We start from the raw sequence: 18,999 nt of genomic DNA, 5'->3' as shown, positions 1-18,999 counted from the left end.
TGTAAGGTTAAAGTCCTGTGTTCTTGCTGATTGTTGGAGTGGGGTGGTCTTAGCTCCTGGAGGCCGCCCTCAGGTCCTAGCCCCGTGGGCCTTTCCCACGCTGACAGCTTAGTTCTTCAAAACTGGCGGGAGAGTCTTTCCCCAGGCTGCTCCGACGGAGTCTTATATAAAGTGACAGTAGTCACAGGAGTATCTCGTCATATTCCCAGGCCCCACCCACACTCTGCTTGTGCAGCAGGGGTGGGGAATCTAGGGGACCGTCTTAGACTTCTCCCCACCACAGTACTGTATCTTTCTAACCTTATAACAGTCCTGTGAGGAAGACAGTATTTTCCCTTTTTGCTGATTAGGAAGTCAAGGCTCAGAGAGGTTAAAGGGACCTGCAGGGTCACACAAGTAGTACATTTTGGAAAGGGAGATTCAAATTCAGTTTCCTCAAAGTCCAAAACTTTAAGGGCTTCTTGAGGCTGGGAATGGGGTCTCCATGAGGATCATGGTAGGGGCCTGGGCACAACCATGTTACCAAGAAGTAGTTGTTTTCTTTCCAGGGATGGGAGAGGTCTTTCTTGCTCAAGGATACCTCTGGCTCCGGGAGACAAACCTAGAACTGGAGGGGTCCCCAAGGAGCAGAGACTAGAGTCACTGGATGCATCCAGACCATGGTGGTAGCTTACCAGTTCGTCTTTCCCAGCCCACAGTTCTCCCCTCTGGAGATGGCCTACCATTGGGAAGAGAGGATGGGGAGAAGGTGAGGGGAATAAAGCTGTAAAGCTGTAGGGCATAGAGGAGTCGGGTTCAGTTAGGAATACTTCAGCTATAGGTAACAGTAAATCTGACAGTGATTCAAACCCTAAACACATTAATTTTTCTCAGATCACAGTGAGTCTGGAGGTAGGTTACCTACTGGTTTGTCAGCTCACTTTGCCATCAAGAACCCAGCTATCTTTGTACTCTGCCATTGTCCAAATGGTGGGCCTCATTATTGCAAAATGGCTGCCTGTTCCAGGCATCACAGCCACATCCAAAGATAGGAAGCAAAGCATAGAGCCAAAGGCCTCTCTTTGAAAAGTTCTTTTTATCTGGAAAGCACAATCCCTCCCAAAATCTCTCAGCAGACATCCCCTTCTATTTCAATGGCCAAAGCTAGGTCTCATGTACAACCCTAGACTATTTTATTAGCTTGAGCTGCCATAACCAAAATACCATAGACTGGGTGGCTTAAACAACAGAAATTTATTTATCACAATTCTTGAAAATGGAAGTCCAAGATGGGTGGACTTGGTTGCCAGCATGGTCAGATTCTGGTGAAGACTTTCTTCCTGGCTTCAGATGGCCCCCATTTGCTGTGTTCTCACTTGGCAGAGAAAGAAAGAGAAAGCAAGCTCTCTGGTATGTCTTTTTAAGGGCACTAATCCCATAGTAGTCCCACCCTTATGACCTCAAATAACCCTAATTACCTTCCAAAGCCTCATCTCCAAATACCACCACATTGGGGGTTAGTGTTTTAATGTATAAATTTTGGGGGGTACACAATTCAGTCAATAGCAACAAGAACTCTGACTTCTGGGTGTCTCCATCAGATACCCGAACCAGCATGGGTTCCATTAGCAGAAAGAGTGAGGAATGCTTGCTCTTAGACAGTCATGGACTCTGCCACAGGAGGCATTCCAAGTGATCCATAGGCTACTTGAGCTCCTGGGGATACAGGGGCCAATGGTTTGGCCTCTGTGTACTGGCTCCTTGGGTTTTCCTGCGGCCAGTGGACAATCAGAGTCAGGTGACTGGCTAATTATCCAAGCACAGCTTAGCTGGACCCCTGACTATCTACCTCTCTTCCTGCCAGTTTCCTGGGCAAGAAAAAAAGACTTAGTGTGATTTCAAAACATTGCAAGGTGCCTCTGTCCCTTAATATCAATCACCTCTGCTGGCTTAGCATCGTGCCTGAAGGTCTCAATAGGACAGCTTTATGCCTTTTGGTCCTGAAGAATTCTGGGCAGGAAAGTCAACACAATTCCTGACTTACCTTCTCTGAAACTTTGGCCAGGTCATTTATGTTCTCTAACCTTAAGTTCTCTCCATCTGTAAAATGGGGGACACACTGGTCCTGTTAACATCCAGTAGGATTGTTATGAAAATAAAAGGGATTCTGTTTGTGAAGTCCTGTATAAAGTGGAATGTGCTAACTAAACTCAATAATGATGATAGGTACCAATCACTGATCACTACTGACACATCCAAATAATTGGTACAAATCCTCATTTGCTACTGAGAGGCTTCTCTGTGTCCAGCACAGTGAAGTGCTGAGGATATAGTGGTGACCAAGACAGACAAGCTCTCTTCTCTTATGGAACTCACACTGGCATTGGTGGTGGGGAATATAAACAAATATACACATTTTTTATTAAATAATGCCTGCTAGGGATAAGTGCTCTGCAAATAAATTTGTGGTTGTTGGGGATGCTTTAGACAGGGTGGGCAGGTGACATTGAGCTGAGAGCCAGCGGGTGAGAAATCCGTCTCGGGGAGGATCTGGAGAGAGGGTGACCCAGAGAGCGCAGCAAGCGCAAAGGCCCAGTGGCAGAAAAAACCTTGGTGTACTTGCAAAATTGCAGGGAGGCCAGTGTGGCTGGAGCAGTGAGAGTCCCCAGGGAGGAGTGGAAGAGGTTGAGGTCTGAGAGGAAATGGGGGTGCAGGTCATGTCCTGTGACCTGTGCTAAGGAGTTTGACTTATTTTTCTAATAACGGCTGGGGGTAGGGTTAAAGAGGAGTAATGTGAGCTGAGTGGTACCCTGGGCACTCTAAGAGAATTGGCGGGTGGAGGGAGGGGGAGGCAGGAACTGAAGCATGTTGCTAGGCAGGAGGCCACTGTGGCGTCCAAGTGGGAGATAACGGTGCCTGGGGCATGGGGAAGAGCAGACAGATTTGGGCTGTGCTTTGAAGCAGAAACCTTTCAGACTTGATGAATGGGACAGGAGGGGGCACAGGGAGAGAGGAATCGAGCGTGCTTCCTACATTTCTATTTTAAGCGCTTCGCTTCACAGCAACAGCACAAGGCCCGTATGTGACCCCCTGTGCAGATAGGGAAACTGAGGTTAAGTAGCTTGTCCAGGGTCACAGAATTGCCAGGCGTGGATTCCGGCTTGGATGCGTCTGAGGCCAACTGGCACTCATGCTCTCTTCCCTTGGTCATGCAGCATGGGAGGGACAATTATGGCAATAATTAATAATGATAAAAATGCTAATAGCCCCAGGAAGGAGCACTCTCTAAGCCTTGTGAAAAAAATTGTTTTTTAGACCTTGGCGAGGAGACTTGGCAGGGAGACTGCACACGGAGGGTGAGGAGGACCTGGAAGGGGAGGTGGGGGTGCCAGGGCTCGGTGCCAGGCTCCCTCCCCCCAGCTCCTTCAGAGCCTTGCCTGGGATTCCTCCTGCCTGCGAGGATGGGGAGCGGGGCAGCAGATGGAAAGCCCCCCAGCTCTCTTCAGCCGTTGCTCGGGGAGCAGCCCTGAGGAGGCTGGGGGTAAGGAACAGAGTGAGAACGGGGCCACTGCTGGCCCGGCAGGGCTGCGGAGGCCCCGGGTTTGGTGATGCCGACGCTCCCTGTGACACTCCAAATGGCCTTGGCCTTCGGAGTTCAGTCCGCGCCACCCGCAAGCTGGGTGGCGCTGGGCACGACTCTCAGCCGCAGCTGCCTCACCTGTAGTGTGGGGTGACACCTCCCTCCTGGCAGATATGTAGGGTGAGTAGGGCGTCACAGATTAAGTACCCAACAAAGGATTTGGTGCAGGCCAGAACATTCCTCTCTGTGCATTTTCCCCCCTGGCGGGTTGGCCAGGTGCTTGGTGTTGAAGTGCTCCATAGAGAAATGGGGTGCTGCTGGCGGGCCCCTCAGGCTCAGGGGTCTCTGTGGGCCCCTCAGGGCTCTTGTTACTCCCTGGTGGTGGCTCGCCTGTCCTGTCCACTCTCCTCCAGGAAGACCGCACAGCCAGAGGGGCAGTGGTGACCCAGCAGGGGGAGAGCATGGGCGTCACTAGAGGCCATGTGGTCCCCCGGGGGCCTTTGTGAGCACGTCCTGTGTGCCGGGCACCAGATTGCCACTTGGTATGTGCAGGACACAGTTTGGACTCCTTTCCATATATGAGCTCTATCCCCGGGAACCCCCTAGGAGAGGACTATTATTCCCCCGCGTTACAGATGGGGATGCTGAGGCACGAGAAGCTAGTGAGGTCATTACAGCTGGCACTCGGCAGAGCTGGCTTTGGGACCCAGCCCTGGAGCGCCGAGTCTGTGCTCTCAGCGTCCCACCTCGTCAGAGGCTGGAGTGATGCTGAGCGAGGGCTGTTGGAAAGAAGAGAAGCCGGGTTTCCTTAACTATTTTAGCCTGATGAACCTCTTTGGGAATATGGTGAAAGCCTCCAAGAAGACTGCATCCATCTGTACCAATGTGCCCCGTTTTGCTTAGTTCCAGGGGTCCACGGCCCCTCCTAAGGACCTCTGGTCCGGGAGGGCCGAGGGCAGAGCTCTCACTGTGCTGCTTCTTGCGCCGTAGCCAGAGCCACTGCTCAGGGCGCCCAGGCCGCCGGGGTGGCTCTCTCAGGGACAAACGATGGGTGATGGTAGGTTAGCCCGCAGCTCAGCTCGAGGACAGATGTGTCTCCTCAGACTGGGGCTCCCTGAGGTCAGGATTTTCTTCCTCTCTGACAGCTCCTACTCTCAATATTTTTAATCTCCCAAGAGGGAGGGTGACACCCTTAGGCTCCCTCCCATAGCACCAGCCAGGAGCTCTCATTTCTGCCTCTCTAGTGCTTTCTTGCTTTGCTGGGGCTTAGAGACCTCAGACCTCAGCACCCAGTCATGGTCACAGTCATGGTCATTGTCTCGCTGCCACTGAATTGGAAGTGGTTCCTTGGGGGAGAGCAGAGAGGAAGGGGGCCCTCAGCTCTGCTTCCCTGGCCTTGATTTCAGGAACAAAAGCAGCCAGTTTCCAGGCTGCTGAGCGGACAGCTGAAGGGTTTTATGCTCTTTTGGTGGGAAAAATACATTTGCCTGTTGGAAAAAATGTCTCTTTGAGCTCTCCAAAGATAGAATATGGAGGAAAAGCACTTAGGGTCTGGTGTCTGTGCCCTTGTGGTTCGGGCCCTGCTTGGCAGTGGAAAACCTGGTTTCCCTCCCCTCAGCTTCTTACTGCTGGGTGCCTGTGGGCAAGTCCCTCACCCTCTCTGAGCCTGAGTCCCAGTGGATCAGGTTGAGGCTCGTGTAAGAGCCTTTGCATGCTACCCAGGAGTATATTGTTGCAGTGGGGGAAGCTGAGGCCCTAAGACCAGGTGTCCTGGCACATGGTATCTGGACTGCTGTCGTTGGGAACAGTGTGCATGTGCATGTGTGTGCATATGTCTTATTTAAACTTGGCTTCTGGGGGCCTGTTCAGACCTACAAAATCAGACTCCAGGAAGGGGGCCCAGGAATCTGCCTTTTAAGTGGGAGAAGGGGCGAGTCCCAAGAAGTGAGAGACCCGTTGCCCATGGGTGAAGCTACTTCTCAAGGTCAGGAGGGCAGGCTCAGTGGGCTCTGACCTGTCAGGACAGGCAATTGGGATGAGGCACATGTGGACACGTGGGGGCAAGTGTGGATGAGGTGAGGGATCAGAGAGATAAAGGGACAGAGGGTCCTCAAGGAAGGGAGGCCAAGGGCAAGCCTGAGGCTGGGGTGGTGGGGGCGGCCCTCAGCCAGTGGGGGCTTTCAACATACACTTCACCTCAAGCGCCGGAAGTATGTATGTTGGGGGTAGGCCTCCTTGGACTGGTGAGGGTGGAGGTGGCTATGTCACCCATCCTATCTCTCCTTTGTCACCATGGGAGTGACTGCTCTGCTCATCCCCTGGCCCATGATGACTGACCCATCCAACAAGCCTCACTGTGTCACAGCAGTACTGAGGGAGGAACTTCTTTTAGCCCCACTTTACAGATAGGGAAACTGAGGCACAAGGAAGGCAAGTAAGTTGTCTGGATCTGGGGTGTGGACCCAGCATGTCTGACCGCAGCCCAGACACTTAACCATTAGGCTTTCCAGCTAAGAGGAAGTATTGAGGCTCGCCCTGCACGTGACCAGGTGCCACGCCAGTGAGGAGACAAGGGCCTCAATCACGCGTCTGGCCACTGCTTTGCTCTGCCTTCATCCACCCAGTTTGCCTGTTCCTGCTGTGAGTCAGGTGCTGGGCTGGCCCGACGCAGAGGCGGGTTCCTGTCCTGGGGGAGCACACAGCCCCTGTGAGAGACAGATGCACCCCTGCTTCTGCAGCCCAGGGCCTGCTGCATACAAGCCAGAGGGCTGCACACTAGAGAGAGCCCAGGGGAGGGGAGAGGAAGCGGCTGTTGGTCAGTGTCTGTCTAGGAAAGGCGAAGTCGAGCAGGAAGGATAGGAAATGCCCTGGACAGATGTAAGCATGATCTCAGCAGCGTGGAGGGAAGAGGGTTAGCATTACTGACCCCAGAGTGCAGTGAGAGTCCTGAGGTCACTGGACAGAGAGCCAGCAAAGCTGGGTGGCTGGATTCTATTTCTTAGGCCAGTCGTGTGCCTCTTGCTCAGCTGGGAGGGCGGGCAGAGCCAAGAAAAGCCCGCCTGCTGCTCTTTGAAGATAAGGCTCTCCCCCAGACCCCCCACCCCAGAGTCTCACTCTCTTTCTTACTAGCCTAGACATGACTAAATCTGCATTCCAGGCCCAGACTTGGAGGGATCCCAGACCTTGGAGAAGTCACTTGCCTTCTCTCTGAGTCTCACATTCCCGGTTTATAAAGGAATTGGAAAAGGCGGCATCTGAGGCCGCTTCCAGCTTGACGATTCTAAGGTTTTATGTAGCTATAGAATTCCATTGTAGCATTCAAAGAGAAACCTCAGGAGAGAACTGCAGAGAGAAGCACTCCCCACCAACCCTCTTCCTTACTTTCCAGCTCCTCCCGGTGCCTCGGGCTCCACCACTGTAGAGTCACCTTTGGTGCTAAAGTGTGTAGTCCTTTGTTTAAATCAAGACAGACGCTCCTGCCTCCAAACCCAGCACACAGCAGGAGGGCAAGGTCAGCCCAGGTACAAGTCAGCCCAGCTCGTGACCAGCATCTATAAAGTGGTATCTCACCTGGAGCCCCTCTGCCTACCTTGCAGAGCTGCCTTGCATATCATTTCCTCCGACACTCACTGCCCTGGGCTGGGAGGTTTGTCAGGTGGTTTCCCAAGTGACAGCTGGCTGGGAGCAGGTGTGGTGGAGGGTGTGGGGCCAGCAGAGGAGCTGTGTGCCACCGGGGAGAGGCCCCGAATGAAGACTGGAGCGGAGGATGGGGATTTGGGGATCTCTCTCAGAGACATCTCTGGGAATCTGCTTGAGGACTGGAGCTGCGTGATTCATGAGCACAACCTGGGGCCTCCCCAGGCAGTGGGGAATGCCGTGTGTTCATGCCAGGTTGCCACTGCATCTGTCTGTCTGTCAGTTGGCCTTTGGCTCCCAAGTCAGGATGGGGGTTATGGGCGATTGAGTTGAGTGTGGGGTCAAGTTGCCCAGACAAACTGTCACTCCTGATGGCTTCAGTGATTGTGATTCAGGGTAAGATCTCCTTCTAGACCTTTCTGGCTTGCTGTGGGGAGCGGCCCCGCCCTGGGCCCTCAGGAGAAGGTGGGGCACATGATCCCGAGGGTCCATCCATCTCTGACATTTGGAATTGGCTGTCAGGAAGCCACAAGGACACATGTCAAGTGTTTCTCCTCCATGGAAAAGGGGTTCAAGGGGCACAAAGGCCCCTGGGGGAGTGTGGGAGTAGAGAGGGGAGAGGGGAGATGGCCCCTGGGGACATCTGGGAGGGAGGTGGGGCAAGGCTGAGGTGGCTGGCCAGGGCAGAACTGAACTTTAGGGCAGTGTATGAAGCGGTGTGGGATGGGGGAAGCTTGAGCAGGCAGGAGGGGCTCACAGGGAGCTCCTTCAAGGATGGGGTGTAGGGGGAGCCTTTGCCCAGTCAACACAGGCCTTTAATGAGCAGGTTTCCTGGGGCTCTGTCCCATTGGGCCCCTCTGGGAGACTGGAGCATGTCTGGGGGCATGGAGAGGAAGGTGAGGAAACCGGTATTTATCCCCCAGCTCCTGCCCACCATTGGTTGAGGGCTGCCCTCTGAGCATAAACTTCCTGGTATTTGCGGACCACCTGCCAGAGAAAGCCCTGGGGAGAGAAGCAGGAGGAAACCACGGGTGTGCACAGGAACCGGGAGGGCCGAGGGCGCAGCACAGGGCATCCACGGCCTCCAAGCCTGGCACCACCGTCTGTATTGCACAGATGAAGAAACAGGCTAGAGAGCTTGAGTGACTTCCTGTGCTGCTTCCTGCCAGCAGCAGGTCACTGTAGAGTGAGGGGCACCGTGTGCAGGACAGCCCCTTGCCCGATGTCCCTGGGCCTCCACTTCCACATCTGTGAGGTGGGATGGTGCCTGCCCAGTGCTGACCCTGGAGGGCAGCGTGAGGATTGGGAGCTACTGTTTGCCGAACACTTAGCGCAGTGCCTGACCATCACCGCGGTTCAAGGGGCCGAGCTGCGACTGCACGGAGGCAGGCGGGGGGCTCACACCTGTTCAACGGCCTCTCAGTCCCCAGTCGCTGTGCCCATCGTCCCCAGTTGCTGTGCCCATCATGTTGCTGAAGGCCTTCGAGTCGGATTCCCGGGGCCTTGGCCAAATGAGCCTGCATCCCCTGGGAGTCATAACTCATTAGTCCATCTGTGCAGATGGGACGATGGAATAAACTGGTTGTAAGTAGAGCCCTGAGAGAACGGGACACTGGGTGGATACGTTTTGATGGCTTGATTTTATTTTTTAAGAGACAGAGATGTGGTAAGAGGAGAGTTTCTAGAACAGGCTAAGACATTGGGTGAATAGAGATTTGGCCCAAGAGCGAGAGGCGGCTGGATCCAGGGTACCAGCATGAGTGTGGCGAAGGTGGGGTGGGGGCAGGGAGCCGCATCCCTTGAAAGCTGAGCTGAGGACCCTGGTGCCCGCCCTGTCGGCTGTAATGGGCTGTAAGGAGCCCAATAAATGGGGGGCAGCCTCCGGGCCTCAGGAACAGCGGGAATGCCCCGAGACCTCCTCTCCCCGCTCTGCTCACTCCTCTTCTCTCCCCTTCTTTCAGGAACCTTTTGGACAAAGACATGTTTTCCAAGTCTGACCCACGTAAGTCCTGCTCTGCCAATAATAACAGTAACAGCAGCACCGACGGCATTGTGGCTGCTTGCGGCGGCCAGCACTTGAGCCCTTGCTGAGCTGTCAGTGTGCCCAGCACTGGCTCAGCGCATCAAGGCTGTTTCATGAGCACTGTCCGGAGAAAGAACTGGCGGCTGACCCTTCCCTGCCCCTGTGCTTGTGAAGCCTCAACACAACCTAGCGGGTGTCTGGGCCCAAAGTTTTCAGTCCCAGGCGAACCAGTACATTTAAGAGCCCCAGTTGGCTGGGTCTGGGGAAATGAGCACTGATTTTGGAGTCCAGGGTTCTAGCCTGGAGAAATGCCACTCAAGTATATAATCTCAAGTAGGTCATTGGCCTCCTATGAGCCTCAGTTGGCCCATCAGAGAAGGGGGTCTGATGACAGTAACAGGTCTCTGAGGCTACCTTGAGCCCTAAAGGGATGACTTGAGTTTCAGGTGCTCTCTTGCCACACCTCTACCACCAAGTCACCCATCACGCCCACCTGTCTACCTGCCTCACACTCACACTTGCTCAGGCCTTAATGCAAATGGCCCCTGACTCCCTTCCCAAAGGGTACTCCTCCCAGACAGGCTGATGTTCTAGCCCCCTGTCCAAGCTGACTAATGCCCCCAACCCCACCACTGCCACCGTACTCTCTGAGGCCCCGGCTGCTCCAGGGCCCTCCTCATCTGGGGCACCGCCTTTCTCTTGGCCTGCCTGGCGTGTTAACCCTTTTTCCCTCCTCTCCCCACAGTGTGCGTCATGTATACTCAAGGAATGGAGAACAAGCAGTGGAGGGAGGTAGGTCCAGCCCCTTCCCCCCAAGAACACCAGCCTGTCCCCGATGTGGTCAGCTTGTGCACCTAACGGGAGTCGGCCCACTTGATGTTTGTAACTGCAGCCGTGGAGCCCAAGGGAAGGACAGTAAGGTGTGCAGAGTCGGGAGACTGGTCCCTGCTGTTGCAGGAAGAAACTAATGGTGGACTGGAAAGTTCCTGTCCTCAGGGAACCCAGTCTGAGGGGGGACACAGCCCTGTCCTCAGGGAGGCCCAGTCTGAGGGGAGACACAGCCCAGTCCTCAGGGAGCCCCAGTCTGAGGGGAGATGGAAGAAGAGCAGGCCCACCAAGGTCTCCGTGGCCTGAGGACCGTGCGTATGGCATCTAGCACCATGGTCCGCCCACAGCAACCGTCCCGTGGCTCTGGCTAACGTGAGCATTCAATTAGGTCAATCCCCTGCCCACAGATCTTCAGTGATTCCCCTCTGCTTTGAATCAAGTCCCAGTTCCTCAGCCTGGCTTCCAAGCTCTGCCCAGAACCTAGGGAGTCCCTCCCTGATGATGTGATAAAGGTGGGAACAGGCCACAAAGCTTCAGTACCTCGGGCTTGTCCCCGACCCTCACCTTCCTCATGGGGGGCCTGCCAAAGCATCTCCTGCCCTGCTCCCTACTCCCTCAAGTTGTGTCAGGAGTAAGCAGCCAAAGGGGGTGAATTTTATCCATAAAATCTGTGGGAAATACCTGCACAGGGGCTGGGCTGAAGTTGACTTTTTCACTCTCCAAGGCTCTACACCAATTAAAGCATAAACCAGATTGCTGGGGAAACGTTTAGCCGACTTCAATGAACTAATTACTCTTGAGGCCTTTTGGCCAAGCTTCTTAGAAAGCAGGAACGTGCTTTCTTAGTGATGCACTCAGGAAAGTGTGGGGGGGCCCTCAGAAGGGCACTGCTCCTGCAGCTGGTGGCTACGGTCTGGAAGGGAGACCTGTCTCCATTTGGGTCTGGGTCCTGGCCGTCAGCACCGGCACCGCGGGGTGGGGCAGAGGAAAGGGGGTGGCCTTGCCGTCAGCCGCACCTATGCTCTGGTCCTGGCTCCAGCCCTTTCTGGACCTGGGACCTGGGCAGGTTGCTTAACCTGTCTGTGCCTCAGTTTCCACATATGCGACATGAGGATAACACCCACCTGCCTTGCAGGCCTGTGGCGGGGCTGAAACAGGATGGGGTTTAACGTCCCTGGGGTGTGGTCGCTGCTCGGTAAATATCGTCGCACAGCATGGCCCAGAGCGTCAGGGCCTTGCTGGCCACAGCCCAGTTTCAGTCAATATTTGCAGCAGGAAGCACTGATGGGGTGCCGGGCAACAAACCCGGTGGGGGAGGCAGGGAGAGAGGTCAGGAGAACCAAGCTTCACCTAAACACCAGCTGGAGCCAGGGAGTTGGCAGCCTGGGGGCAGATTCCACGCGTGAATGATCTGCCAGGGAAGGGTGAGAGGTGCGGGTGAGGAGAAGGGGAGCTGGGAGGGGAGACGGTGCAGCCGTGTTAATAGCTCACTGGGTTTTTACAAAGGGCATTTGACCAAACGCAAGCCTCTGGCTAAGGGCTGCGTGGTGCGGAGAAGGGGAGCATGTGGGTCAAGGGGAGCTTCGGGGCTCAGCCGGCTCAACCTGCCCATTCTGGAGGGGGCAGGATGGGCCTCAGGTGGCCGAATCAGGGTGCAGAGGGAGTGTGCGCTGGGGGAGCTCGGTTGCAGGGAAGCGGGGACACAGCATAAGGGCCCTGCGGCAGAGACTGTGGGCTAAGCAAAGGTATGGGGTCGGGTGGGGGGTGGGGGAGGCTGGAGTGAGCAGGTCTGCCCAGGTTCCCAGCAGCTGAGGGCTGGGTATAATAAAGGGCTATTTATAAAGCAGTGGGCGGGTTTTAGGGAACTAATGAGGGGTGGCGAATCACGAGGCTGGCGACAGAGGGAAGCCTGAGGGGCGTAATAGGGCTTCGGGACAGGAGCAGGGACGCTCAGTGGAGGGACACGGTCAGCCCAGGGGATTTCATTCCTTCCCACCTTCTGCTCTCCGCCAGCGCGTCCCATCGGCAGAACCTGCTGGAAGACCTGGGGTGGGGAACGTTGATGCGGTCTGCAGGGCCAGCCTCCGGGCACAGAGCACCGTGGAGAGGGGCAGGGGTGGATCCAGAGGGACAGGCGGAGACGGGGGGACTGACAGCGAGAGGATGAGTGAGGCTGGCATTCAGTGTGTTGCCTGATAAGATCCAGGAAAAGGCGACTGAAGGGGGCTCCTGGCTGTTAGTCTGAGGACATGGGGAGTCATGGGGTCAGAAGTCAGAGCATGAGGGTCCCTAGAGATCAAGGAGACTGACCCCATTTCTGAGAGGCAGTCAGCACCATGCCCAGCCTTCAGGGGTGACAGTGGCAGAGCTCAGCCACATGTACTCTTGGGGAGGGGGAGAAACCGCCCCCTTCTTGAGTTCTTGGACTAACAATAAAATTGATGTAAGACCAGATTAACAGGAGAAAAACCAACTTGATACGTGTGCGCGGGAGACCGTAAGTGATGATGCTCTCCAACACAATGAACCAGCCACCTTTTTATACTTTCTAGGCAAAGGAACAATACATGCGTGAGGAAATGACAGGACAAAGACATTAAGGTTGGGGTGCTCATTACCGAGGAATCTAAACAAGTTTGGGCATGGGAAGTAAGTTAGCAGAGGAGTAACAAGCGTTGCTTAGGCGAGCTTTTGGACCCTGGACTCCTTAACTCTAGGGATAAGGTGTCTCTCAGCCCCCTGCAGCCAGGGGACACCCTTCACAGCGGAGAATTATTCTTTGCATCCAGGGAGACAAGGGCGGGTCAAGGTGCCCCTCCCGCACTGGCTGCTTGTCAAGTAACTTTAATTCCGAGTCATCATATGTCATTGTGGGATATTTGGGGTGGCCTGGCCCGGGCCCTGAGAGCACCCCCAGGACTCAGGCTTCACGCTGTTTTGGAGAAGAGAAGATGCACTCAGACACATTGAGGCCCTACTTTGCCTGATCCTCTGTGACCCCCAGAGGGAAGGCTCAGGAATGGAGAATTTAAAGAAAAACCCAGATCCATCTCTGCGGAACTGGCCCTGGGAGGGAAGACAGCCTTTGCGAGTAAACAGAAGCCCTTTGCCGCCGCACCACCTGCTAGTTCATTGCAAACCCGTCTGTGAGCGGAATCTTGGCCGAGAGACAGTCATCCTATGGCCAGAGGGTTCAAGTGCAGGCCCAGGGTTCCTCTAGGCAGGGCCTGACCCCGGGTTCACACAAGGCCACAGAAGGATGAAAGCTGTTCTCGTAGCCCCTGCCTGCCGGATTTCAGCTGATTTTAACCATTTAGGCCATTTTAATGCCTCTGAGAAAGCTCCATCCTCCCAGCACCTAAATCTGTCACTGCATTTTATGAAAATTGACTCGAGATGTGATTTTAGCCCAGGAAATCAAGCGCTATTTGCATCAAGTCTGCAAGGGCCTTCCGCATGTCCCGGGGGAAGGCAGGGTGGCCGGGTGAGAAGGGTCCCACTTGAAAAGTGTGTGGGGGATGGTCCTTGCCCCTCCCCTGCCAGGTGGCTGTCCTGGCTGGGGGCCAGTTGGTAAGGAGGACATGGGCATCTCAAATCTTAGGGTGTCCCGCTGATTGACTCATACCACCTGAAGGGCACGTGGCGCCAACTGGCACAGCCACCCGTCCCTGCCGGAGCACTCAGTCTATTTCTGAGTAACCTCTGCCCATCGAACATTTGAACAAGCTGGGAATGATAGTTCATTGCTAAATATTTGGAATAATATCCTCGGAGCACCTTGATATGTGCCTTCCCATAACTTTGTCCCCATGAGCATGTGTTGGGCACCTACTGTGTGACAGGGAGGATGCTGGGGACAAAAAGGGCACCAGGCACTGTTCACACCAGCGGGGCTCCCTTTCAGTTGGGGGGGTAACAGTGCAGCAAGTAGTGCTGGTAGCACACACCGGGTAACAGTGCAGAGCCAGGCTCTGTTCTCAGCCCTCACAGTGTCGTTTAATCCTCGCTACGCCCTATGGGGGAGGTGCTGTTATTATTTACCATTGTCATTGGCCCCATTTCACAGAGGAGGAAACTGAGCCCAGAGAGGCTGATGTGAAAGTGGTTTTCTAAACATGACGTCGTAAAAACGGTAACAGGTTTATACATACAGGGCGACATTCCAGCTGTTCCTAATTCTTTCCTCCTTAGATGAAGTTAAGTGGATTTTCCCTCCCACGTGTTCTTTCCCTCAACATCTGAAGACCGCTCAGGGGGCCCCGTTGGCCAGTTTTGGGGCAGCCTTAGAATGTGACATTTCTATCAGTAGTTCCTGTTTATGTCGCAGTCTCTTGCCGCTTTACCAACCTGGGCACACTCCCCTTGACCCCTCCTGGAACACACATCCATTGCTGCTGTTTTTTCATCAGAGAAACAGCGATCGGTTGCCTCCCCACGCGGCCCAACTGGGAATGGAACCTGCAACCTGGATATGTGCCCTGACCAGGATCAAAACCACAACCTTTGGGTGCATGGGACAACACTCCAACCAACTGAGCCACCTGGCGGGGGCTACAGGTCCATTCTTCAGTGTCCTTCCCAAGGTGTGTCCGCTTGTCTAGCCCAGAGCGTCATGGGCTGGCTCCCTCCTCACAGGGGCTTGGACTAGACCATGAGCTCCTCCCTAGATCTCTGCATTCTGTGCCTTTTTCAGGGTTGTACATCTGTCCACGCTGTCTAGTATTCCACCGGCCTCTGTGACAGTTGTCTCCGACTTCGTATTGAGTTTGGGGGCAGGTCTCTCACATGAGCTGCTGTTCACAAAGGATTCCCTCAGCTCAGACCTGGAAACTGAGTTTTTGAATCTAAATGTGATTTTATCTCCATTGTGGGTCCTTTGGTAGATTCAGTCTGTTGTGTGGCCTGTGAGTTATGACTGTGCATCCAGATCTTGGTTCTGTGTCCTGGTCTTGGGCCGGCTGTTGTCACCCACAGGAATGGTGAGCAGCTGAACGGGCTGGGGTGCTGTGGTCCCCGCTAGAGACCTTTCCCCAGGTTGACCTCAGCTCTCTAGTTGGCCTTTGGGGTGTGCTGTTCAGCCACCTGGGATCTGCATAACTTGTTATAATCCATCCTATTTTCTGTATATGGTCCCTAAGGACATCACCAATAGCAGTTAAATGCCTTGTCAGATGAAGCCCTGAACTTGACATCCAAAACCCTGCATTCCCATCCCAGGTCCAATATTGGCTGTGACCTGGGTGAGGTATTTGCTTTCTCCCAGTCTCAGCGTACTCACCTGTAAAATGGGGTTAGGGGACTAAAGAAGAAAATGCCTGAGAAAGTATCAGTTGTGATGTGGTGTTGCCCAGCTTGAGTACTTAGGCGCTCAGTCACCAAGCGTGGAAGTGGCCACACTTGGAGGTCCCATGACCTAAACCATGAGGAGTGCAGAGTGACACCGACCATCCTGAATACTCAGGCTTCCTGTAAAACCCGAGTCCCCTGCTCAGCCTGGGCTGCAGCACCTGGGGACCAAGGAGTGAGAGCTTCATGGAAGAGGGGGGCTGGAAGGGAAGTGTCCCAACCCTGTGTGGGCAGGTCTCTCATCAGGGGCTCTTCCAGGAATGACTGAACCCAGGGATACCATCATTGCTGTGTCCTGACTGACGGAGCACCTTGGCACACTGGCTGCCAGGAGGTGGCTGCCGGTAGTGCAGGATCCCCATTTCTGTCTCTCCAGTGCCCTATCCTCTCCTGGTGTTGTTTGGGGGCATCTCCTCTTAGTCTGCCCATGAGACCTTGCCTCTCTGAGTGGTGGCCTTTCTGGCTCCTGCCCCCTTCCACACCCCCACCATGCTCCCTACTGTGTCTCTGAAGGTCACCCCACACTCACCCCTGGCAGACAACATCCCTTCTCTCCCCTGAACAGAAAAGGGCTTTTCCCTGGTTCCAGTGGTTCTCAAAACCACAGCCCAGGGGTTTACCTAGAGATGAAACATCTACCTCGTAGCCTGGCGTCAGAATCTTTCCTACTTGGATACCCTCATTGGGGCAGGGTGGGGACTCACATCGGCTACGAGGCCCTCTAACCCTGCTGGCCGTCCACAGCTGTCGGGCCTTCAGGGCAGATACCAGCCTCCGCCCACAGTCAGAGGCGGCTACGGGCACAGCTCTGCTCTGCACGACCTCGACACCGGGGCCCGTGCAGCCACCAGAGCAGCACTCGGGCCAATTTCTGCCACATGCACCAGCAGGTTAGGTTTACCCACAGAGATTTGCAGTTTGAAAATGTTGACAATTTCATACGGTCTAAAGGTTAGTTTAGACTAATCTAACGCGAGCAGGTGGCTCCCAGTCACACTCCTGTCCTTATAAGCTCAGTGAGGTCCCAGCACCCGCCTCGTGCCTGAGCGGCTCACTGGAGGCGCTGATCTCTGCAGATTCTCTCGCCCGGCAAGGCCTAAGTGCTCGCTGAACACTTGTAGCCATCCCCTGTCTCCGCGCCTGCCTGTTGGCTATGAAAAATCATTGCTAACGTCCCTCTGCTAATAGGGTTCTCCAGCACCATGTACTTGAGGTGAGGCCTCCTAGTTAGCATCTTTCAAATGTAACTCCCATGCCTCAGATGGATGAAACTCATTTGAAAACTAATTTAAAATAATAGATTATAGACAATAAAACAAGACCCAAGCTATTTGACCCCAGGCCTTTCCCACCCTACCGCATGGCCCGTTACCTGCCTCTTACCTTGTTCTGTCCCTCCCCCTGCATCCAGACAGTCTGGGGAACTTCCCACCCTCACTCTGTCCCTGCAGGGGACACCCTCCAGCCACATCTGTGCCTTTATCCGACTCTGCCCATCTTCAGCACTCTCCGAGCCCCCAGACACCCTCTCCCAGAAGCCCAGACTGCTCTCAATGACTCCGATTGTTTAAGAATCAGAGAATGAAGTCAACTAAGATGTCAGAACATCTGCTGAGCAACAACAGGCATCCTTTACTGAGTGCCTGCTGTGTGCCCGGCATCTCCTACTCAGCGTCCCTGGTTCTTATGATAACTCTGTGGCCGGGTACAGGTTATCCCCGGACCCAGAGAGGCGCAGAAACTGGCCCCAGAGGATGCGGCTAGGAGACCAGGGTTCTCTCCCCACTGAACCAGAAGACGATGTGTCTTGGGCAGTTCTTGGGAGTCACAGACCTGGCTTTGTGTCAGGGCCTTGGTATTTAGAGCTGTGTGACCTTGTACTAGACACTTATCCTCTCTGAGCCTCAGTTTCCTCACATGTAAAGTGGGTTACGAGCAATATTTGCCTGCTGGATTGTCTAAGGATTAGAGGTAACTTAGGATAAGCCGGAGGAGCCAGGTAGGCACTTGGTAATAGACAGCTCTTGTTAATAGTATCATCTATGGGCTCTGGGTACAGACAATGTGCCAGGCAGTTTACATACTTTATCTCAGGTAACCCATTCTATAGATAGGAGCGTGGAGGCCAGAAGAGAAGTGACTTGAAGACAACACTCTGGTATCCTCCTGGGTGCAAAGCAGGGAGTTCCCTGCCCTCAGAGACCTTATGGGGAGCTGGGGAAACCAGACACAGATATAAAAGGATTTAAAAGCCTCGTTTCCTTCATCTTGATAACTGCATTAGAACAGATCCTCTAGGAAGCCCCAAGTTTCAGACCGTAACTAGCTCAAGAGCCACCCTAGTAGTTTAGAGGTGAATTGTCAGTACTTCACAGCAGGGAGAGATCCAGGAGGGCTGGGGAGGCTCCCTGGAAGAGGTGGCACTTGAAGGATGGTGGAGAAAGAAAGGGCATTGTGGGAATGGGGCCTGACATGAGCAAAGCCTAGAGGTGAGAATGCCTTGTGTGCCCACGAGATGGCAGTGACTAAATTTGACTTTGGGCCAAAGTCAGATTGGAGGAAGGTGAGAGGTCAGCTGGGGGGTTGGGGGGTGGTACCCCACTGGGAATCCTGTTGGGAATATAAGGTCTTAGATTTAATTAGTTTTCAAAGGGATTTAATCACAGTTTTAGCAGTCAGTGAGCATTTATTGAGCACCTACTATATGCCATACACTAATCCAGGCACATAGTGGAGAACAAGACAGGCAGAGTCCCTGCTCTGGAGAGGTTTAATGTAGTCAGCAAAGAAACTGGGTAATTTCAGGTACTGATTGATAAAGTACTGTGAAAAAGTGTAATGAGAGAGAATGACCAGGGAGAAGGGGCTGCTTTAGCTAGGGAGGTTGAGGGAGGCCCTTCTGAGGGGCTAGTGACACTGGAGTTTAGTCCTGAGTAGTGACATGCATAAGTCTGGGAGGGGGGTGTTCCAGGCGGAAGGAACAGCAAGTGCAAAGGCCCTGAGATGGGAACAAGCTCACTACACTCTACGAACAAAGTGGGCCAGTATAGGTTGAGTGATGTGAGCAATGAGGTCAGTGGGGGATGTGGCCACAGAGGTTGGCAGGGGCAGATCCTGTAGGGCCTTATAGGCCATGTAAGAGCTCAGATGCTGCTCTAAGTGTGACAGGAGGCTATTTGAGGGTTTTGAGCAAGGGAGTGATGCAGCCTAATCTGTGTTTCAGAAAGACACCTCTGGCCACTGTGTGTGGAGTGGATTGCAGGGGAAAAGGCAGAAATAGAGACAGTTTAGTGGTCTTGTGGAGGTCCTGGGATGAGACTGTGGTGGGCAAGGGCAGTGGGCATCCAGTTTGTCCAATGGCCAAGAGTTTGAAATAAAATGACCCTCCACCTACGGAGCTGTGAGCCCAATTGGGGATCCCTGATGAACAACACAGGACTTGACCCCAGCCATTCAACATAGACCTTTAGCAAAAAATTTACTGTTTTTATTGCCAAAGCCCAAAGCAGGAGACAAGCCCCTCAGGAGGTGGGCTCCAAAGAGAACATGGGTTGGCTTTCAGACTCTCCCCTTTCTGCAGAGAGGAGTCTGCAAAGAACGGCCCCTC

General features: G+C 54.1%; 1 protein-coding gene across 2 annotated transcripts in view; it reads left to right on the top strand.

Moving 5' to 3' along the window:
- Nucleotides 1-18,999, top strand: part of CPNE5 (copine 5) — an 82,627-nt gene that overhangs the window by 5,158 nt on the left and 58,470 nt on the right. For both annotated transcript variants that reach the window (XM_081140408.1, XM_081140409.1), the window contains exons 2-3: nt 9,157-9,197; nt 9,964-10,010. In XM_081140408.1, coding sequence (XP_080996534.1) covers nt 9,157-9,197; nt 9,964-10,010 — 88 coding nt within the window. The remainder of the gene's footprint in view (nt 1-9,156; nt 9,198-9,963; nt 10,011-18,999) is intronic.

This window comes from Miniopterus schreibersii (assembly GCF_964146895.1).
Source record: "Miniopterus schreibersii genome assembly, chromosome: 6".
In the NCBI taxonomy this organism is placed as follows: domain Eukaryota; kingdom Metazoa; phylum Chordata; class Mammalia; order Chiroptera; family Miniopteridae; genus Miniopterus; species Miniopterus schreibersii.
This window is presented reverse-complemented; position numbering and strand designations above follow the sequence as displayed.